General features: G+C 51.0%; 1 protein-coding gene across 1 annotated transcript; it reads left to right on the forward strand.

The window, feature by feature from the left end:
* Positions 1-585: 585 nt before the first annotated feature.
* Wdr4 (WD repeat domain 4) lies at positions 586-19,926 on the forward strand. Its single transcript, XM_051153383.1, has 11 exons — positions 586-689; positions 2,303-2,371; positions 3,192-3,335; positions 12,543-12,699; positions 13,280-13,392; positions 15,339-15,399; positions 16,001-16,099; positions 16,828-16,892; positions 17,609-17,792; positions 18,308-18,377; positions 19,690-19,926. The coding sequence occupies exons 1-11, from the start codon at positions 601-603 to the stop codon at positions 19,878-19,880; spliced, it is 1,242 nt and encodes a 413-aa protein (XP_051009340.1). The 5' UTR covers positions 586-600; the 3' UTR covers positions 19,881-19,926.
* The last annotated feature ends 1,123 nt before the right edge of the window (positions 19,927-21,049 follow it).

Genomic DNA, 21,049 nt, shown 5'->3' on the forward strand with positions numbered 1-21,049 from the left:
TATTCTTTTACCTTCACTAGGCTGTGTTGGGTGGGTGGGGCAGATAAACCATCTTTTTAGGAGATGCCTTGGAGGTCTATATCCAACCTGTAAGTGACTACGGCATTCTGGACCTTGAGAATCACGGATATGGATGGAAGGAATCTTTTGGGGGTTTGGACAGGCACACCGTTAGATAAAGACATTTGACACTTGGGGTTCAAGGCGTCTTCCTCCTACATGGAGGAGGGTAAGTAGCACATTTCCAGCGACCTCTGCCTTGACCAAACTGAGACAGTTCGGTCTCCTACTCACATAGGGCCACATATTGGGCCTGGCCATCTAGTACTGACGGCACTCAGCAGCTTTTTACCAGCACCTGCTGGGTACCAGGCTCTGTCCAAGAGGAACCATCTAGCCTGACTGGCCGAAAAGCTAATCAATACGAAAAGCACGTGGGGGCTCCACAGCTTTAGCACCAATGAAGCACTCAGTTCAAAGGAGACTACTCCCTGTGCGCATGCTCCAGACCCGCATGCGACGCGCTGAGTGACGTCACTGGCCGGCGCCAGCAGGAAGGGCTCTGTGCTTCAAGCGTGTGCGGAGGCCGCGGGCTTGTCCATGGCGAGCTCCGTGGGACTGGCATTGTGCGGCCAGACGCTAGTGGTGCGGGGTGGCAGCCGGTTCCTGGCCTTCTCCACTGCGAGCAGGTAAGAGGCCCGGGCCGAGGGCTGCGGGGCCGGACCGCCGCTGTCTCGTGTGAAGCTCCTCCCGGATTCCCTGTCCTCGGTCCCTCTTCACCCCGACCCAGCGCCCTACGACCTGCACGCCGGGTCCAGGGCGCTCTCTCGGTTCAGAGTCGGGTGCTTCCGAACTCGGCGGCGCCTGCGTGGCGTCGAGAGGGCCGGGTCGTGTGGGTGTCGCGTTGTCCAGGCTTTTGGTCCTTGGCGTTCGATCCTGACCTGCTTGGAACCTCCCTGATGCGTGTATGTATGCATGTATGCATGCATGTATTCGGGAACGCTGCCGGGTCTCACTGAGGGCAGAACGTGCTCCCTGTCCCAGGTCTGCGTCCAGCAACCCGGCTCTAGTTGCTCTTCTGGGTTTTTGGGTTCTTAATACGACACCCCCCAAACCCAGGATGCACGGAGAGTCTGGTGTGGGCATCTCCCTGGAAGCCCTTCACACGACCGGTTTTGCTTTATGTTATTTTTATTTTTTGGTTTTTCGAGACAGGGTCTCTCTGCGTTAGCCTTGGCTGTCCTGGACTCGCTTTGTAGATCAGGTTGGCCTCGAACTCATAGAGATCCACCTGCCTCTGCTTCCTGAGTGCTGGGATTAAAAGCGTGCGCCACCACCCCCGGCCGCTTTGTTATTTCTATCTTTATGTATCCCTAGTGCTAGGTCAAAGGATTCTTAAATCAGTGAGTGTTGAGCAAGTAATTGATTCCCAGACCCTTAGGGAATCATTGGCGGTCCATTTTGGCTTTGTTTTCCTTTCTTATTTAGTTTTGGTACCTTGGCATTTGAAGATAGACATGCTCCTCGGTTTGTGTCTTTGGGGGAATGCTAACGGCCAGCCAAGTTTCAGTCTTGGAAAATGACTTTGCTTTCTGCAGTTCAGTGTTTAATTGGAAGTGTCTTTGGTGCAGCCACTTTGTAGGTTGTCAGTAGTACACGATGGTTTAATGTGCCGGGGTCCAGGGTCAGAGCAACAGAAGGGAGTTTAGGGTCTAATAGGGAAAGTAGGTGATTCCTATAGGAGTGCCTGAGGCTCATGGGGGCTTTTTCCCTAGCAGGTGAGACTTCAACTAGGTAAGGACAACCTCAGCTGTTTTAATTTGGGAGCAAAACCCAGTTGAAAACAATACCAGAGTTGTCGGGTGGTCGTGGCGCATGCCTTTAATCCCAGCACTCAGGAGGCAGAGGCAGGCAGATCACTGTGAGTTCGAGGCCAGCCTGGTCTATAGAGTGATTCCAGGACAGGCAAGGCTATACAGAGAAGCCTCCACCACCACAATAAACAGCAATAAAACAATATCAAAGGATAATTTCTTAGAGTCAACAGTTTGGTGCCTGAAAGAAGAGCACGCTGATTCCAGGCTTGTACCACCACGCCATGCTGCACTGGTTTGGAACAGAGCCGTGCTGACTGACTGTGGTGTGTACCATTAGGTGGTTAAGCAGGTGACAATTCTTGCCTCTTCTCTGTTATGGACAAGACCCATAACTTAACAGTGACGGAATGTTTTTGTTCCAAGAGTGAAGTGAGATCATTCCTTATGTTTGCTAATAATTGCTCCCTCCTGTTCCTTCCCTTTAGTGATGAAGGCTGCGTCTTCACATATGACTGCAGTGCCACAGAGAAGAAGTCCTCGCCAGAAGATAAGGGGTGAGATGGTGGGGAAGCGAGCTTGCTTGTGGTTTGAGTGCTGAGCCAGTGAGCCAGGACAGGGCTTGTGCTGCCTCGCTCAAGTCCTAGTTTCTTGTTACCTACTTGTGGGGTTGGGCTAAGTTCCATTTCAGTCAGAAAGAAACATGGAAGTAACCTTAAATTTAGGCATTCAGAATACTTCCCAAGCACTTTTAGTTTCTTTAGTACTCATTTTTTGTTGCTGGCTCCTTAAATTAATAGTGACCATTTCGAGCCAGGCATGGTGGCGCACGCCTTTAATCCCAGCACTCAGGAGGCAGAGGCAGGCGGGTCACTGAATTCGAGGCCAGCCTGGTCTACAAAGGGAGTCCAGGACAGCCAAGGCTACACAGAGAAACCCTGTTTCGGAAAACCAAAAAAATAGTGACCATTTAAAATGCATTGAGGGCAAGTGTGGGACATTGACTAATTGACAGGTACACAGCAGCATGTGATTGCTTTGTGTGGTGGCTTGGTCTTGTGACTCTATCATTAATATTACTGGTCCCTGCCTCTGGCCTTTGGATTCCATGTCCTCGAGGGCTAGGCCTGTGATCGCTGAGAATTCTTCCAGCCTACCCTGGATGTCAGCAAGTTTGCAGAGACATCTTGTTGAGTTGGGTTTCAAGACTGGAAAATTAGAGCTGTTGCTGAACTTCCTCAGGTCCCCTTACCCTGTATTATGCTCTGGGTACATGAACTGCTTAACCAAGTATTTTCCACCTGTGTTAGAACGGACAGGCCTGGAAACTCAGCTGAGGCCTAATTGTCTTCCTCTCTTGCCCTGCCCTTCTTTCAGGGAGGACGGACAGCCCGCAGACAAGGGGAGTGACACGATTCTGGCGTCCACCTTCTCCAAGTCTGGCAGCCATTTTGCTTTAACTGATGACAGTAAGCGTCTGATTCTTTTCCGTACAAAACCATGGCAGTGTCTGAGTGTCAGGTATGAAATGCTACCCCTGCGTCATTAAGATGTCCTATGCACCTCTTTTCTTTGCATGCCGGTAGAGTAGTGAGAGTGACCGTTGTCACAAGCAGTTAGCGTGAAGGGCCGGCTGTGTGTGAGACATTGCTTGCCGAGCTTTACTTGAGTTAACTGACTGAATCCTAACAGCAGGAGAGGGTGACATGGGCCTGTTTTCCCTCACTGGGTGCTGTGGGGCTAAGTAGCCAATTTCAGGCTCTTCAGCTTGGAAAGGCAGAAAGGCTCCTGGCTACAGTGTCAGTACTCAGAGGCTGTGGTGCTGTGCTTTCCACATTGCTATGGCCTCATGGCTTGCAGGAGTAGGACTGTTGGCTCACACTGAGAGTGTCAGGGCTTTGGGGAAGTGGAAGTGGGTGTGGCATATGTGAGCTGGGTGAGTCTGAGGTAGGGCGGATGTCTGTCAAGATGCAAGGTGTAGGGTGAGACCAGCACCTGGGCAGGAGTACGTTGCATAAACACTATACCACTTACTCCTCCTCTCAAACTGTAACTGTCCTTTCTGAAGGCAAGGTGCAGGGAGAGAGATGGGCCCATGGTGTGGGGCCGGGGTTGGTGATGATGGTGAAGAGGAGGAGACTGAAGCTTTCTCAGTGACACCTTGTCCTTGTGAATGGAGGTGGGTGTTGCTGTGGTACAATTTTGTTGGCTCTGACAGCCTTCTGATACACATGCTCTGGGCCTCCTGAATCTCTGATCCTTCTCTGGGGTCAGCACATGGAGCAGAGTCAGCCAGGGCCTCATTTGTGCACCCCCACCCCCACTGGAGTCAGCCAGGGCCTCATTTGTGCACCCCCCACCCCCACTGGAGTCAGCCAGGGCCTCATTTGTGCACCCCCACCCCCGCTGGAGTCAGCCAGGGCCTCATTTGTGCACACCCCCACCCCCACTGGAGTCAGCCAGGGCCTCATTTGTGCACCCCCACCCCCACTGGAGTCAGCCAGGGCCTCATTTGTGCACCCCCACCCCCGCTGGAGTCAGCCAGGGCCTCATTTGTGCACTCCCCCACCCCCACTGCTGATTGAACTGTGCTTGGCTTTACCCATCAGTTTTCTGTTGCTGTTTCAAAGTACCCAGCAGAAGCAACTCAAGGGAAGGAGGGTTTATTCTGGTTGGTCACTCGGGATGCCCTATGGTGACAGGCATGGTGCTAGTAGTTTCAGGATGTGCTGATTGGGACAGGAAAGGCCAACTATTCTCCTAACTGCACAGATCCCTCAAAGCAACTGCTAAACACTGTAGGTTTGTGGGAATGACACGAGTGAATAACAGCCAAAACGTGTCTTTGCAAAGTCTGAAAAGCCTGAAGGGGCATCAGGGATGGGTTTTTCTAATATGTACTGCCTAGGAGTCATGTGTTACAGGAAGTATGGATAGGATTTTATTTTGACGGAAATAGTTATCTATTTTACCCTGGAAATTTTACAGACAGAGCTGAGCAGTAGAGTCGGGTGAGAACATCCAGGCAAGAAGTCCTGTGAAATTGGAAGAATAATTGATTCTGGCTTTTTAAAAAATTATTTATTTATTTATTTATTATGTGTACAGTGCTCTGTCTTCACATACACCTGCAGGCTAGAAGAGGGCATCAGATCTCATTATAGATGGTTGTGAGCCACCATGTGGTTGCTGGGAATTGAACTCAGGACCTCTGGAAGAACAGCCAGTGCTCTTATCCTCTGAGCCATCTCTCCAGCCCCTGATTCTGGCTTTTTACCCAACAATAAAAGGCATGTTTTAAGCACCTTTAGTGCAAGAGTGAAAATATTATGTATAAAAGCTGTAACATTAGGAGCAGAAGAATACACCAAATGAACCTTGTATAATATTTTGTTGGGCAGTTGGAAGAGCGCCCCAGTAGGAAATCCCTGCATGGGCATCACAGTGCCTCAAACCTCACTAGTAGGGTCAAACTGATGTAGAAGGGCTTGATTAAAGCCTGCATTAGCATCCTGTAAAGCCTGTTTCACCTCCTTTGTAATGGTTAAAATCTCTGGCCATTTGGCACCATGAAGCTGAAGAAAGCAGGGTGAGCTATCCTGTGGAAACAGGAAGGCAAGGTCTAACCCATGCCAAGTTCCCCAGAAAGGTCTGCATGGAAGCCAGTGTGGGGGGTAGTGTGGGAAGGAGAAATGTAGGTTTGGGGCCTAATAGCATAGGAGATAACTGTGTGTCCCCAAAACAAATACAGTTCTTGAGTTTGTACCTTCTCCAAGCAGTAGAGCTATCCCGGAGCTTGAACTGTAGGGTTTGTTGCTCAGGGTGATCAATCAAGGTATCATCCATATAATGGATCACAGAACAGTCACTGGCCACCTTTTTAATAGCCCCCCCCCCCCAATAAATCTGGCAAACAGTAGGGCTATTTCATCCCCTGTGGCAATACCTTCCACTGATAGCTGCTCATAGGTATTTTATTATTAATTCCAGGCACAGAGAAGGCTCTTTGTCCTCTGGATGTAGAGGAATAGAGAAAAAACAACCTTTACAATTTATGGTGACAATACAGTATCCACGAGGGGCTGCAGATAATGCAGGGAGGCTGGTCTGGGTCGTCCCCATGTCTGCATAGTAGCATTGATAGAGCTGAGGTCATGAAAGAATCTAAATTTGCTTGACTTTTTTTTTATAACAAAGACAGGAGAATTCCAAGTAGTAGAAAGCTCTATAGAAAGCTCTATATGATCACAGCCCAGCTGTTCTTGGACAAGCTTGAGCAATTCCTGGTGTTTTTCTCCCGCTATTGGCTATTGATCCACCCACATAGGCTTATCAGAATTCCACATCAATTTTAGGGGGAATTGGAATCGTGTTGGAGCAGTGGCCCTTAGAATTGGGGACCTGAAATGTAGTTTACCTTGTACAGTGCAATCATCATAAAAGGTTTATTGTCTGGTGATGACTACATCCATATCTTCCAAGACATTTCCCCAGAGGCTGTTGTTGGGAAGACCTACCAGCATGGGGATGTGATTGCCCCTTGATTACCATCATTATCACACCATGGGATTGCCTGAGCTGTTAGCCAAGACTGTATTAGGCCTCCAGTGGCCCTTTACATGTGGTTTTGGGGCAAAGTTTCCAAAAAGTGGCAACTTCCTCCCTTGTTTTTTTTTATTTTTTATTTTTTATTTTTTATTTTTATTTATTTATTTATTTATTTATTTATTTATTTATTTATTTTGGTTTTTTGAGACAGGGTTTCTCTGTGTAGCCTTGGCTGTCCTAGACTCACTTTGTAGACCAGGCTGGCCTCAAACTCACAGTGGTCCACCTGCCTCTGCCTCCCGAGTGCTGGGATTAAAGGTGTGCGCCACCATGCCCAGCCTAACTTCCACCAATAATACCACAAAATATGTTATCCTCTAATCTCAACAGAAGGCGGCCCTGATGCACTCTAACAGGAATTGTCCATATTTCCCTGGGTTCCCCCCTTAATTGAGGGGTTGGGGGTTGCCTTGCTGGAAGTTTGGTAGTTTTGGAGCAGCAGTCTTAGGCCCAATGGAACCCTTTCCTACATTTTGGGAAGATTGGAGGGGGCATTTTTCAGTTTTGTCTTGCATCTTATTGGCACATTGATGGACAATGTGGTCCGCTCCTACATGTTCAAATTCTGCCTTGCTTTTATCTCCAGTGTCCTGTGTTTTTAAGTGTATAGCTAGAGTGGCTGCCAAGTGTTCTGTCTGATGAGGGTAGCACCTAACTCTCTAGTGGCAGTCATCCAGTCTTCCTGTCTCTACCCTGCACTGGATCAACAGCCTCCCGTTCGAGTGCTTTTGTTAAGATGCCTGTGGCGGCGTAATGTTGTGCCTGCCGATTGACTGCTTCGTGCACTCTATAGACAAAGTCGACAAATTGCTCCTTTGGCTTTGCTTTAGCCCACTGAGCGGTCCTTTATAGCACCCTTGGTAGTTTGCTGTGTGGCCCGCATGGCACACAAACGCCTCTGAGTGGAGTAGTTTAGGAGGCCTAGCATTTGAGTAGCAGGGGAAGCATAATTACCTTCTCCCTGGAGGCTCAGCAGGGATTTGAACATTCTGAGCCAAGTTTCCTTGTCTGACGACCTCTCCCTCATCATCAGTGGAAATCATGCAGATTTCCATCGTAGGAACTGCCCTTTGGATAAGATTGCGCGTGTAATATTTTTTCCAGTCCTGGAGTGTTTTTAAAGTGACGGCCAGGGGCTGGAGAGATGGCTCAGAAGTTAAGAGCTCTGACTCTCTTCCAGAGGACCCGGGTTCAATTCTCAGCACCCACATGGCAGCTCCCACTATCTGTAACTTCAAGATCACAAAAAATAAAAATTAGCTGGGCGTGGTGGCACACACCTATAATCCCAGCACTCGGGAGGCAGAGGCAGAGGCAGGTGGATCCCTGTGAGTTGGAGGCTAGCCTGGTCTACAAAGCGAGTCCAGGACAGCCAGGGCTACACACAGAGAAACCCTGTTTCGAAAAACCAAAAAAGAAAAGAAAAAAAAAAAAAAAGACTAAAACATTTGACTAAGGAACGGTGCAAGTAGCCCACTCTCACTCACTGCTTCTCTAATGTGGTTCCCAAACTCTTTGAGGAGGATTGTTGCCACCCTGAGGCTGGAGAATTACAGAGAAAGCTTGGGTGGTGGAAAAGTCGTCCTTTTTTAGGGTTTAATATAGTCTTGTAGAGGGGCAACATATGTGTTGCAGGTGAACTAGAGGGGGCTCCCCAAGAATTTGTGTGGGAGGCCGCCCCTCAACCATATTGGGCCATGTCCCTGCAGGGGAACAGGAAGCCACCACTGGGATATAGTGTGACGGTGGCGGCCATTCTCCCTCAGTCTCAGTTTCACCAAGTTGATCCAATAGGGAACTGACTTTTGGTTTGGCTGGGTCCTTATCTATGGCCCCAGCAGTGGTCAGAGTATGCCTGCTCATGGCAGTCCTCAGCCTTTTCTGTCTCTCCAGGCTCTGCCACCAGCGTCAAAGAAGGTCATGTGGTAGCAGATCCCTGAAGGTGGCTAAGAATAGCCATAACTAGCTGGGCGTGGTGGCACACGCCTTTAATCCCAGCACTCGGGAGGCAGAGGCAGGTGGATCGCTGTGAGTTCGAGGCCAGCCTAGTCTACAAAGTGAGTCCAGGACAGCCAAAAGCTACACAGAGAAACCCTGTCTCGAAAAAAACAAAAACAAAACAAAAAAACAAAACAAAAAAAAAGAATAGCCATAACTATAGGGGAAAGTAGGGTGGGAGGTCATCCTCTATCTCTTTCTTCTCGGCAAGAATTGCAGTCCACTCCCAAGTCTGCCATCCCAGATCTCCCCTCCAGCATCCAAGGACACAGTTTAAGAACCCTGTCATAGATATGATTAAGTTTTTAATCTGAGAAAGTCACATACTCTCTAGAATACTTTTTGAGTTTTTTTTTTTTTTTTTTTTTTTTTTTGTCTCCAAGACAGGGTTTCTCTGTGTAGCCTTGGCTGTCCTGGACTCACTTTGTAGACCAGGCTGGCTTCGAACTCACAGTGATCCGCCTGCCTCTGCCTCCTGAGTGCTGGGATTACAGGCGTGCACCACCACACCTGGCTCCCTTTCAGGATTTTTAACTCATTCTCTTTGCACGGAGAATTTGAGTTACTCATCCTGAGTAAAGAGGTCCCCTCACTTGCAATGATTATGGGGTTCCTGTTGTCCCTGCTGTTTGGGCGCCAGCTGTGAGGATCAGAAATGGGGTGGGGAGGGTAAGAGTACCACACGGAATCCCGGGAATCAGACTCCAGAGAGCAGACTCAAGGTGTGCAGATCTAACGTTATTGTGCAATGTATAAGCCTTTATACGATTACAGGGCCAGTCAGACCATCCTATGTTAGCCTCAAGCACCAATAGCAATCAATCAGGTTGGTGTAACTATAAAAAAAATTTGATGAGGAGGCAAGGTTACCTCAGGAGACTTTGAAGTCACCTCCCTAGCCCTAGTCCCTAGTAGATCAACACCGTGTACAATGGATCGGGATCATTCAAGGGGCAGTAGGAGCCTCTGGCACTTCGCTTGCCATTCTCTGTGGGGTTTCTCTAGACATTCCTCACACTGAGCCTCCTAGATCCTGGGGCTCTGCAGCAAGCCAGCAGCACAGCTAGGAAGCTCTGCAAGGAGACCCAGGTGCCTTCTGGGATGAGGGTGTGTGGGAGAATGGGGTGTAGTTGCTGTGGCTTAGAAGGCAGCAGCAGTAGTGCAGGCTGCATAGCATCCTGGGACTGCTGTGGCTGTGGAGTTCCACTGGGTGGGCCCACAGTAGGATTCCTAAAGCTTCTCTGTTGATGGACATTTTTCTCTTACATTTTGCTACTTTAGGAAGCACCTCAGTGGACAAGCATGTACTGTTTTGCATCTGTGAGTAAGTCTGTAGATGTTACCAGAGTCAGTTGCTGGTCAGAGGAGCTGTGCTTGTCATTTAGCCTGTAGTCACAGAGTACCCTCCAAAGGCGCTGTATCTGTGTCCATGTTTCCCTGCTTTAGAAGTGTCTCTTAGGACTGCTGTGTGTCTCATGGCATGTGTAAGGTTTTGCAGATCATCTTCAGCCGCTGAGTAAGAATTATTTTGAAAATACTATTTTTATTTATATGTGTATCCGCCTGCTTGTCTCTGTGTACACTGAGTGTGTGCATGGCGCCTGAAGAGGCCAAAAGAAGATGTTGGATCCCTTGGGACTAGAGTTACAAATGATTGTGAGCTACCTCTTGGGTGTTAGGAACTCGGTTCCTCTGCAAGAGAGCTGTTGTCTTTAACAGTGGAGTCTGGTGGCGCACACCTTTAATCCCAGCACTCCGGAGGCAGAGGCAGGCGGATCGCTGTGAGTTCGAGGCCAGCCTGGTCTACAAAGTGATTCCAGGATGGCCAAGGCTACACAGAGAAACCCTATCTCGAAAAACCAAAAAAAAAAAAAAAAAAAAAAAAAAAACCAAAAAAAAAAACAGTGGAGTCGTCCTCCAGTCTTGTAGAAGTGTGTGTTTTCTCATCATGTAGCATTTGAGATCCTTGGTGCCTGGCAGGACCTAAGCAGTGTGGTTCTGAAGGCTGGCTTGGGGCAGTGTCATATATACGTAAATGGAGCTTCAGGGCCCAGCAGTGAGGCACTTTGGCAGAGACCAGCCTGTTCCGCGTCCCCTGGAGCCCACCAGAGAGTAGAGTGCTCACTGTTCTGTGGGGCTCTTGACCATAAGCCCTAAGACCAGATGATTATGGAAGGGCCCAGCACATGCTATGACATAGTCAGAGTTCATTGGAGTCTGCTGCCTCAGTTCTCGGGGTGATGCCCACCTCCCTTCTTGCTGGTGTTCTGACCTGGGCCCTAACTCCAAGCTTGCACCCACAGCAGGCGCCTTCCTGGGGCCTCTATGGCACAGTCTGAGAGGCGCTTGGTGTCTGCCTGGAGCTGAGTAGCAGCAGTGTGGCAGGACTCATACAGGAAGAGAGTTCTAGGCAGATGGGATCCTGGAGTCCTCCTGTGTCGCCTTGACCCCTGTGCAGAGCTTGAGCTTGGGTTTGGCACGGTTGCTCGTTGGACCCATTAGCACAGGCTTGGTTGCTAGGCTGTTCAGGCCATTTGTTTTGATCCATTGGCTCCAGAGCCTAATTGTCTTTCTCCTGTTCTCCACCGTAACCCTCTGGAGCACCCACTGCAGCTGCCCTGATGCCTAGAGCGGCAATAGTGCTGCAGCCGAGTCCTTCCCTTTTCTTCTTGTCTCGTGTGGAACACCGTCCTCAAGCTTCCGGTTCTGTTTGAGGCCTGCGTGTGGCCAGCTTGGGGCTGTGAGTGTGTGGGTCCTGTTCTGCCCCAGCATTAGCTCCTCAGCAATGGCTACTGCCTGTGCTTGAGCCACAAGGGAAGCAGCGAGGCCAGGGCTTCTGTGATGAGGGTACGTGCCCTGCGGAGCAGTGTTTGAACATGTGTCCTAAAGGATGGTGGGTGCAGAGGGGTATGGTATGTAGCTACTGGGGACAGGGATCTGGGTGCCATCCCCTGGTATGGGAGAGGAGTGGACTACTGTAACCAGTGCTACTTAACTGAGTCACCTTGTCAGCGGAACTTATCCTGGGACCGAGGCCAAGGACTGCTGTGAATGGGTAGAATTTGATAGACTTAACTGGTCCCCAACACTGTCTCTGTATCTTTTACTGGGGATTCTGGGTGTCTCGTGGCTGCTCTGTATTGCCTGTGGCCCACACTGCTCTGGGCAGCCTGATTGTAGCTGTGGGCTTCGACTCTAGGCACAGACCCAGAGTCACAGAGGTGGTGGGAGGGGTGGTGGGGCAGTCATGGGGAGGGGAAGTAGGAAGAACCGGGTGGTCCTGCTGGGTGGGGAGACTCCCAGGCTGGGATCCACATAGCACACATGCATAGCTGGCACTCATCTCCTTCTGATGAGCAGCGGAAGGTTCAGGGGTAGGGAACAATTTCTCAGCATTTTATTATGAGCTTTTCAAACATACAGCAAAGCTGGAGGTGTTTGAACATAAATACTCATGAGGCAGGCCTGGAACTCGCAATCGTCCTTCCTTAGCCTACAGGGTGCTACTGAGATGTCAGGTGTGTGCCTGCCCCTCTTTTTGTTTTTATATTTTAGTTCTTTTGAGACAGGATTTCTTTGTGTAGACCTGGCTGTCCTCAAACTCAGATCTGCCTACCTCTGTCTGTAGAGTCCTGGGATTAAAGGTGTACACGACCACGCCCAGCCATGTCTTTCATTTTTTTGAAGGGAAATTCTAAAAGTAAAATAGGCTGACGGCATCGTCTTTGTTTCAGTTCTTTGTGTTGCTGTGTTTGCGGCTCCACATTCTGCTATGAAAGAGGCTGACTGCATGTAGATTAGGCGCTCCCAACCTGCAGTAGGGTCAAGCCCTAATAGTTCTTCCTAAGTCATAACTGCTAAGTTAAAAATGGGTTTCCTACCCAAGGCCTGTGGAGCATGCCAGCTTAGCTCACCTTTTAGGTGCGGTCAGCACCCTGGTCAGCCCACAGCTGAGCAGAGCTGGGGAAGAGAAGGTCTGCTTTACAGTCCCACTGTCTAAAATGAGAGCAGGGCACTAGGAAAGTCAAAGTATTGGAAGTCTAGTTATTTTAAATTGGCTTATGGCTCTGTGGGGGCCTGTGCTGGCTTTAGACACTAAGCAGCTCACCTCTGGTCCTGCAGGACGGTGGTGCGGAGGTGCACTGCCCTGACTTTCACAGCCTCGGAGGATCGAGTCTTGGTGGCTGACAAGTCTGGAGACGTGTACTCCTTCTCGGTGCTGGAGCCTGATGGATGTGGCAGGGTGGAACTGGGGCACCTCTCCATGCTGCTAGATGTGGTATGTGGGGACACAGCACTGTCCACGGCAGCCAAGGCTCGAGAAGGGTCAGGGACAGAGAGGGAGGGGCATGGGGATCCCAGAGCAGCAGGAGAAGTTAGCCTGGCGTTGGCAGATGAAGTGGTTGGTCACTGTGTACTTCTGGACCACAGTCTGGGCAGTGTAGGGAGGTGGTGCGAGCTACTTGGTCTGTGGTCTCCCCTCTTTTCTGCCATACTCCTGAGAAGACCCCTTCTACCTCCTTACCTCCATCTCTGAGGTGGGGTGGAATCAAGGGCTATGTGCAGTGCTTAGCATGACTCTGGCTGCTGCCCTACAGTGTGGGGGGATGGGTGGTGTTGGGGTTAGTCTTAGTGTATAGAGGTGTGGCTCTGGCCTTCAGTTAAGCTGAGGAGTGGGAACTTGGCACTGCTAGGGATGCTCCCACTGTCCCCTGCCAGTTCCGATTGCTCTTCTAAGCTGCACTGCAGCTCCCTGGAAAAGGCCTTCAGGGTGGCCTCGAGAAAATCCGAGCATTCTCTTGGTACTTGCAAGGCCACCCAGTGAGAGGCTCTCCTTCTATTGACCCCTGGTGATGTAGGCTGTGAGTCCTGATGACCAGTTCGTGCTCACTGCAGACCGGGATGAGAAGATCCGGGTCAGCTGGGCTGCTGCTCCACACAACATCGAGGCTTTCTGCCTGGGACACACAGAGTAAGTGCAACTCTGCCCCTCCTCAGGCAGGGAGGGCTGGGTCTAATGGTGTGGGTGGGTTGGAGCAGTGCTGGCTGTTGGACTGGTAGGGCTCCATAAGAGCTACTTGAAGGCTTAGAAGGCCCTTCCTGGCCCCTGGCTCATACCCCCTCCCCCTCTCACATGCTCATATGCATGCACGCACGCGCGCTTGTGTGTGACAGCTATAGACATCCGGGCCTGGGTGCCTCGTGAAGTTTATCTCCTGGGCTGGTGCTCCTCAGCCCATTTCTACAGTCTCACATGGGAAACTCCTTTCTAGGCCCAGGGACCAGAAGCCAGAGCCTGGTGGCTGCAAGTAGCCAGGAGGAGACTGTGAGCAACAGTCTGTAGGCCTGTGGACTGTTGGGAGTTAAATGCCTGGTCTCCGCCTGTGCTCTCCTAGCAGGTGAGCTCTAGTTGTGAGGCACTGTGAAGTGAACTGCTCTTTGGCCAGATGTTGATTGCAGGGTGCAGCACTTAGTATGACCACTCAGAGTGGAAAGCATGCTACTGCAACAGTAGAAGTCTGAAGGACTTCAGTTCTGAGCTGCTCTTGGCTTCTGGAGTGGGATGCAGAAGTTGTCCTTGGAGAAAGCTGGTGTCAGTCACCTTGCCACAGCTTAGTGTGACTTCTGGTTGACCCATATATCAGGCCCCCAGCCATGTCTTCCAGTCACTCCTGCCTCACGTGGTGGGTCTTGGGACAGGAATGGTGTTTTCGTGGCAGCTCTTTGCTTCTCTTTCTGCTTGATGCTACCTGCTTCCTTGGAGAATGTCCCTCCACCCTCTGCAGGAATCTGTCACTTGAATCCACTGATTTAGTATGAGCAGTACCTGTTGGCCTCTGGGATTACTGCAGGACCAGAGATAGACCCCTTCTGTGGCCTTTTACATGCTGATTCAGTTTAGTTGAGGCTTGTGGAGACTGGTCCCCATTCTCACCTGCTGAGAACTCGGGCAATTTGGGCCTGTGCCGTGCACACAGGTTATTCTTCTTGCAGGACCTAAGGCTTTGGCACCCTCAGGGATGGCAGCTGTTGGTCAGAGGTCAGCTGCAGGCCAGGCCTGGTCAGTATTGGTATTTGGGGTGGGGGTGACAGTGTGAAGGGGATCATCTGGACCAGCATGCCCAAGGAGCCCTGGGTCTCGTGAAGGATAACTTGAGGTCTAGTAAGAGCTGGGAGAAGGGGCTGGAGAGATGGCTCAGTAGTTAAGAGCACTGGCTACTTTTCCAGAGGTCCTGAGCTCATTTCCCAGCAACCACATGGTGGCTCACAACCATCTATATTGGGATCTGATGCCCTCTTCTGGCCTGCAGGCATACATGCAGACAGAGCACTTAAAAAAAAAAAAAAAAAAAAAAAAAAAAAAAAAAAAATATATATATATATATATATATATATATATATATATATATATATATATAAATAAAATTTAAAAGGAGCCGGGAGAAGAGCAGCCTTGTTGCCTGGCAGGTGCTGGAGATCATGTTCAGGGCCGGGACTATAGGGTAGCTGCGGGGATTCCTGGAGAGCTAGTGTGCGCAGGTGCAGTTGCAAAATGGCCACTGCTGTCCTGTGCAGTTAGAGGTGCAGAGCTAGGCTGGGGTTTGTGGATTCTATAATGCAGTCTCTGATTGGGATCCTTGTATTCTTCTGGAAGTGCTCAGCAGTATGCCTTTCCTCTTTGCTGCTCTGAGACTCAACACTGACCTTGCACGTAGGCATCTTGAGGGAGGCCGTTTGTGGGACAGAGTGAAGTAGCACCCCCACACAGCTGCATGCCCTTCAGTGCTCCAGCAGAAGTGGGCCCTGCTACCCTTTGTCCAGATGTAATGTTGGGGACTCAAAAGTGTCCAGCCATATTGTCAGTACCGGTGGATGTGGGTGAGGCATGTTCTGGTGACTGTCCTCCACTCCCCACAGGTTTGTGAGCCGCATCTCTTTCATGCCCAGCCATCCTGAGCTGCTTCTTTCCTCCTCTGGGGTAAGTGCTGTGCTTGCTGGGTAACAGCCAGCATCGGGCGGTGATGACACACTCTTTTAATCCCCAGCACTTGGGAGGCAGAGCCAGGCCTGTCTCGAAAAAACAAAAAACAAACAAACAAACAAACAAACAAACAAAAAAAACCAGCCAGCCTCTTGTTCCCAGCCAGGGCTCCAAGTCTACCAGTCTGTAGTGGGGGCTACTAGGGAGAGCATCCTCCTGGCTCTTAGAGTGGCCCCTTCCTCCAGTGCTGTGTATATAGTTTGTGTGCACATGTGTGTTTATCTCCCTGGTCCCAGCACAGCAGGCATTGTAAGTGGATTTTACTTAGTAGGGGCCATTTTGGTCCCTTTGCCTGTTGTGCCATGGTCTGGGTGTCTTGATTTGCCTGTCAGCACAGAGGCTTTCCGAGGTGCTCCGTGGCACAATTGGTTAGCTTGTGGTACTCACAGAGAGATTTTTCTCATGTGGGAGCCCTAGATATCAGAGGACTCTCCACACCCAGCCATGCTCAGTGTCTTGTGTGTCCTCTCCCCTAGCTTTTCTTGCTTCTGGCCCAGGCCCCTTGAGTCCACATACTGACCCTTTTGTCTGTGCACAGGATGGCACCCTGAGACTCTGGGAATACAGAAGTGGCACCCAGCTTCAGTGCTGTGACCTGGCCAGCCTGCAGGAGTCTGTACAGCAACCAGGCCACAAGGTAGCTTCATGTTCAACTTGGGTACTGGGGTGCTCACTAGGCGCCTCCTATTGTTCTGAGGGGGAAGTCATCTGTCAGAACGTTTTCTTCTTGTCAGTGTCTGGCTTCCTTCAGCCTGGGAGACACACAGGATTTCCAGGTCTGCAGATGCCTGATCACCTGATGGGAAACAAGTCACATTGTACCTTGTGTGTACACAAGGACTGGCTTACAGGAAGGCCTCCAGGCTACTTGGCCATGAAAAAATTTTGGCAGACAGCCTCCCCTGTGTTTTGTCAGGACTGGGATACCCCAACATTCTCTGTGCTCATGGAGTACCTCTTGACACCTGCTGTACCCACGCTTCCTCTGGCATCAGGGGTGTTCTCAGGCTGCTCAGGTCTTAGAATTGGGTGGCATGGTGCCTGCCTTCTGCCAGGCCAGCCAATGAGCGACAGGCAGGTGCTTTTTTTTCTGTACTTCATGTAACAGGACAGTTGTGTCTCTGATTACAGCTTCTCTTCCCATATGTCCTCGCTTTCCCATCTATTCTGTCACTTTGGAGGCATATCACAGGCCTGCAGGGAGAGAAACGCTTCTGTCATGTGTGAGGGATGTTCCCGTGTCCTCTCTTGCCCTGCTTTGCATTATGAGGGAACCATAGTGCCCGTGCCTTACCTACTGTGCTAAGAAGGATGCGTAGGTGCCCTGGCAACAGTGCCTGGGTAAGCAGCTGCTTTTTCTTGCAGGGACTGGCGGCATCCAGGATTGCATTCTGGGGACAGGAGAGCTGGGTGGTGCTTCTGTGCGAGTGGTAAGACAACAGGCTTCCCTTTGGCGGCCCACGGGGTGTTTGTGTGCGATGAAGACGCGGCTAGCCATTAACTGCTCAAGTTTCTTGAGAGAAGGGGATGGGGCCCTCTAATCTGTCCCTGCCATGTGGTGATGTCCACTGGCTTAACAGGTAGCAGTGGCACACATGGTGGCAGTTATAGGAGATACCCAGGCCAATCCACCCAGAACCAATCCTGCTAGAATCTGCTGGAGAGTTGGGACCCAAAGGGAGTTGCTGTCCCTGTCAATGCCCAGGCAGTATTTGGTGTTCTGCATTCTGTCCTGTGATAGCTTGGGGATGCCCTTAGCTCTAGCTCTCCTTTGAATTGAGAATATAGGTTTGGAGAGGAGAGAGAATCTTCTCAGATCCTGGCCTTCTGTGGCTCTCAGCCTTCCTAATGCTGTGATGTGACCCTTATAAAATTATTTTTGTTGCCATTTCATAACTGTACTTTTGCCACTGTTAAGAATCACAATGCAAACACCAGCCTATATGTTGGGGTGGGGTAGCTATTTCACTTTGTCCTGTATTGGTTAGTTCTTGCTATAAACTAGTTGCCCCAGAACTTAGACAGCAAACCCACACTACCTCCTAGGGATTAGGTGACTCGGGCAGGCCTAGCGCTAAGATGCCTTGTGTGGCATTTGCTCTGGGCATGAGGTTGAGGTGGTGACCAGTCTCTCTCTCCTGGAAAGCGTTCCTGTGGTCTTCGTCTTCCAGTTTGATGTCAGCAGACAGCAGTTGGTGTTCAGACAGCAGCTGACTTTCCCTCACCGAGTGTGGGATGTCGTGTTTGAAGAGACTCAGGGCCTGTGGGTTCTGCAGGACTGTCGTGACACTCCCCTCGTGCTCTGGAGGCCTGTGGGTGGTCAGTGGCAGGTGAGAGTATAGCGGGGTTGTGGCAGAAGTATTGAAGGTAGTAGCTGTGATTTTCTCACAGCCTTGAACCTCTTCAGCTTGCTCGCATCTCGAGGCAGCTGTGGCTGGAGGCCTCATGTAGAAGTCACCTGAGTGCTAGTGAGCTTGTTCCTGCCCTGGTTTGGGTACTGGTTCCTGTGCAGGAGGTTAATTTGCCATCAACTATGGGTCCTAACACCCCATCTCATCCCATACTGCTAAAGCCAGTACTAGGCCTCCTGTGGGTGTGCTCTTCCTGTGTGTAGGCGCTGTGCCAGGGACCTTGCTGAGTACTGAGTGGGTGGAGGGAGCAGTGTGAGGCTGTCCCTTCAATCCCATGAGGCTCTTGGCCAGCTTCGGCTTCCTGGGCTCAGCTCCTTGGGCTGAAGGCTTTGTATGACTAACCCTAGAGATAGGGAGCCTGAGCCATGGATGGGCCCTGTCAGGCCTCTGACTGCTATCTCTGGGCCCCAATCCTGCTCAATTGTCACCTGCAGGCTGCTCCTGAAAGTGCTGTGTCCCAGAGACTCTGCAGCCATCTCCGTGAGAGCTGGGCCATGCTGGAAGGTGAGAGCTCAGTAAAGTCTGAGGTGCAGATAAGACCCAGTGGGAGGTGAACAGGGGTCCCCAGCTAGAGCAGATGCAGCCAATGAACATGCTAACAGGAGGGTGTGTGGCTGAGGATGTGGGTTCAGGGCAGTGAGCTTGCAGGTGTCCACTGTTGAATTTCCTGGCCAGAGAATGGCCACCCAGGCAGGACCATCCAGACCCAGTGTTTTATGAAACAGTTACCACTCCAAAAAGCTTGCAAGTTCTTAGAAGTTCGGCTTCCTAAACTTCCTCTCAGAGGTGCTTGCACCAACTGTGATCTAACTGCCCTCTAAAGCCTTCAGGCTTTCGCCACAAGGCAGTCTAGTGGAGCATTGAGGTCCCCTCTTTCAGAATGACCTAGCTTGTGTCAAGTTGAAGTAAATAGGCAGGACAAGGCGGGGAGACGGTTGTGTCCTCTGGCCCTGTCCGAATTGCATTAACAGTCTGGGTCTGTGGCTGGTCACCCTTGGAACTCCTGACTGAGGGACAGGTCAGTCTCTGACCATGTTGCTGCACTTCTCACACTCTGCCTGGGCTGTGTTCAGTCTGCTCTGTGGAGGACTACCTGACACAGGCTCTGGCCAAAGCCTGACTTCACTTCTTAGATACTCCACACACAGATGTGACATGTGTGGCTAGGGAGAGAACCACGCTAGCCTGTGCATCCTCAGTAGTGTCCTTGGCTGCTGCTCAGGGAACCACACCCACCTGTAGGTTAGAGTGACATAAGGGCACTCTCTGGCATGCAGTGCTGACTGTCCTCGGGTGTACCTCTGTTCCAGTAGCACCCTACCTACCTTAACGCTCGCTCCAGGAAGTCCTCTGCAGTCTGTTGGGGTGTGGCGTGCTCTGACCACCCAGAGCCACACACCCCGCTGAGTCTGGGTTCTGTAGCTCCTGTGGGCTCTGTAGGTCGCCTGCCGTTCACTAGTGTTGACTGGCACTGGCTGCTCGCAGGACCCCTGGGTGGGATTCATTCCTGCTCAGTAGATGGTTGAAGGATTCAGGCCTCACTTTCTGAATCCTGCAGCCAGCAGATGAGAAATCACCAAACCCTTGTCTGTACTTCTCACCTCTCCCCCTTCCCTTCACCACATTCTGTTGAGCAAGTCCCCAGGTCCTGCCTGAGAATGGGTCCCAGGTGGTAGGGTCCCATGAGGCTCTTCAGGGTCGTTGAGGTGTCAGGGAGTTGGAATTCCCAAGGCCCTCCTGTGAGTGGAAATAGCGCAGGCCACTGGGCCATGTTCCAAGTCATTTCACCCAGCATATGTTCTTGCCCTTGTCATAGGCTCTGTTGGCACAGACGATGGCTTCCGCAGCCTTTACAAGGCCACCTTTGACAACATGACCTCTTATCTGAAGAAGAAGGAAGAGAGACTGCAACAGCAGCTGAAGAAGAAACGACAAAGGAGCCCCCTCCCAGGGTCCCCAGAACAGACCAAAAAGGCGTGCCCAGGCCAGTCAGCCCTTAGTTGCTGACAGTGGGCTTGGCAGCAGCTCTTAGCTCTGAGGCCCCATGGGCCACTCTCTCTTCTCCCTCCTGTCTGGTTCCTCCATAAGGAGGGAGATCATGGCAGCTCAGTCCCCACCCCTAGCTCAGAGTCTCTGGTCTCCAGGCTCTGCCACCGCCTTTGTCACTGAGCACAGATTCCTGGGGCTCCTGCTGGCTGCCAGGAAGACATGTGGTGTTAGCTTAGCTAATGGTTCTACACACTGTGTGGAAGCACCTTCACATTGAAGGATCCACTCACCGCAGCACCATGCACATCCATCAGTGCCCACAGTGCGGTCCCTGCAGGTCTTCAGGAGGCCTGCCTCCACGGCACTGCTGTGGCTCTCAGGTGGAGCATTGTATGGCTCACATGGAGCTGCTTGTTGTTGGGAAGCGGAGTCCATTGGTGCTGTTTCTCTGTCGCTCTGCACTCTTGCAACCACATGGGAGGAACTCAGTCTGGGCTGAAGAGAGCTGCTGTGCATCCCAGGGAAGCAGTCCTTGCTTCCAGGCATATGAGAGTGGGACATGGCCAGGGCAGCCTTGCTTTACAGAGGATGTCCGGTGACAGGGCTGTTGCTTTGATATGAACTTTGCATATGCTGCAGAACAGCGGGGAACCAACTGACCACCCAGCATCAATAAAGACCAGTTTTGCACAGCTTTGCTTTCTGGAATGTTTCACAGCAGCCTCCAACGCTGATCTTAAGCCTACACACTGTATACTGTTCAGATGACATGGCTCTTGGTGGCTAGAGAAGGTGCCACCCAGCTCTGCCTACTTTCCATGCTATGTCCCAGACAGCATCAGTAGAAATGTTCCTGGGCTGGGGAGCTGCTTGGTGAGTAAGCAGCGGCTGTGAAAACAGAAGACATGAGTCAAGTACTCTCCCATAGGTACAGCACACCTGTAACCCTAATACTGGGGCTGCAGACCAAGGCAGCCTAGTTCCCTTTCAGGCCCAGTGAGAGATCAGTGATCTATGCAGAACAATAGGGGAAGGCATCCAGTGTCATACTCAGGCCTCTGTGGGCATGCACACTAGTGCATTCAAGCGTGCAGATAACACACTAGGAAGTCTTCCTGACTCGACTGTGCCCAAGTGCTTTGTTTCTTCCCTCAAAGTCAATGGACAGGGCGGTGTACGTGGAGCAA

Source organism: Acomys russatus, chromosome 11, assembly GCF_903995435.1.
Source record: "Acomys russatus chromosome 11, mAcoRus1.1, whole genome shotgun sequence".
NCBI classification, from domain to species: Eukaryota; Metazoa; Chordata; class Mammalia; order Rodentia; family Muridae; genus Acomys; species Acomys russatus.

Bases quoted from the DNA above. Each gene is read 5' to 3' on its own strand.
- Wdr4 (XM_051153383.1), top strand. From the start codon at position 601: ATGGCGAGCTCCGTGGGACTGGCATTGTGCGGCCAGACGCTAGTGGTG. The intron at 13,393-15,338 runs GTAAGTGCAACT...CACTCCCCACAG, and splicing joins TTCTGCCTGGGACACACAGA to GTTTGTGAGCCGCATCTCTT. The intron at 16,893-17,608 runs GTAAGACAACAG...TCTCCTGGAAAG, and splicing joins GTGGTGCTTCTGTGCGAGTG to CGTTCCTGTGGTCTTCGTCT.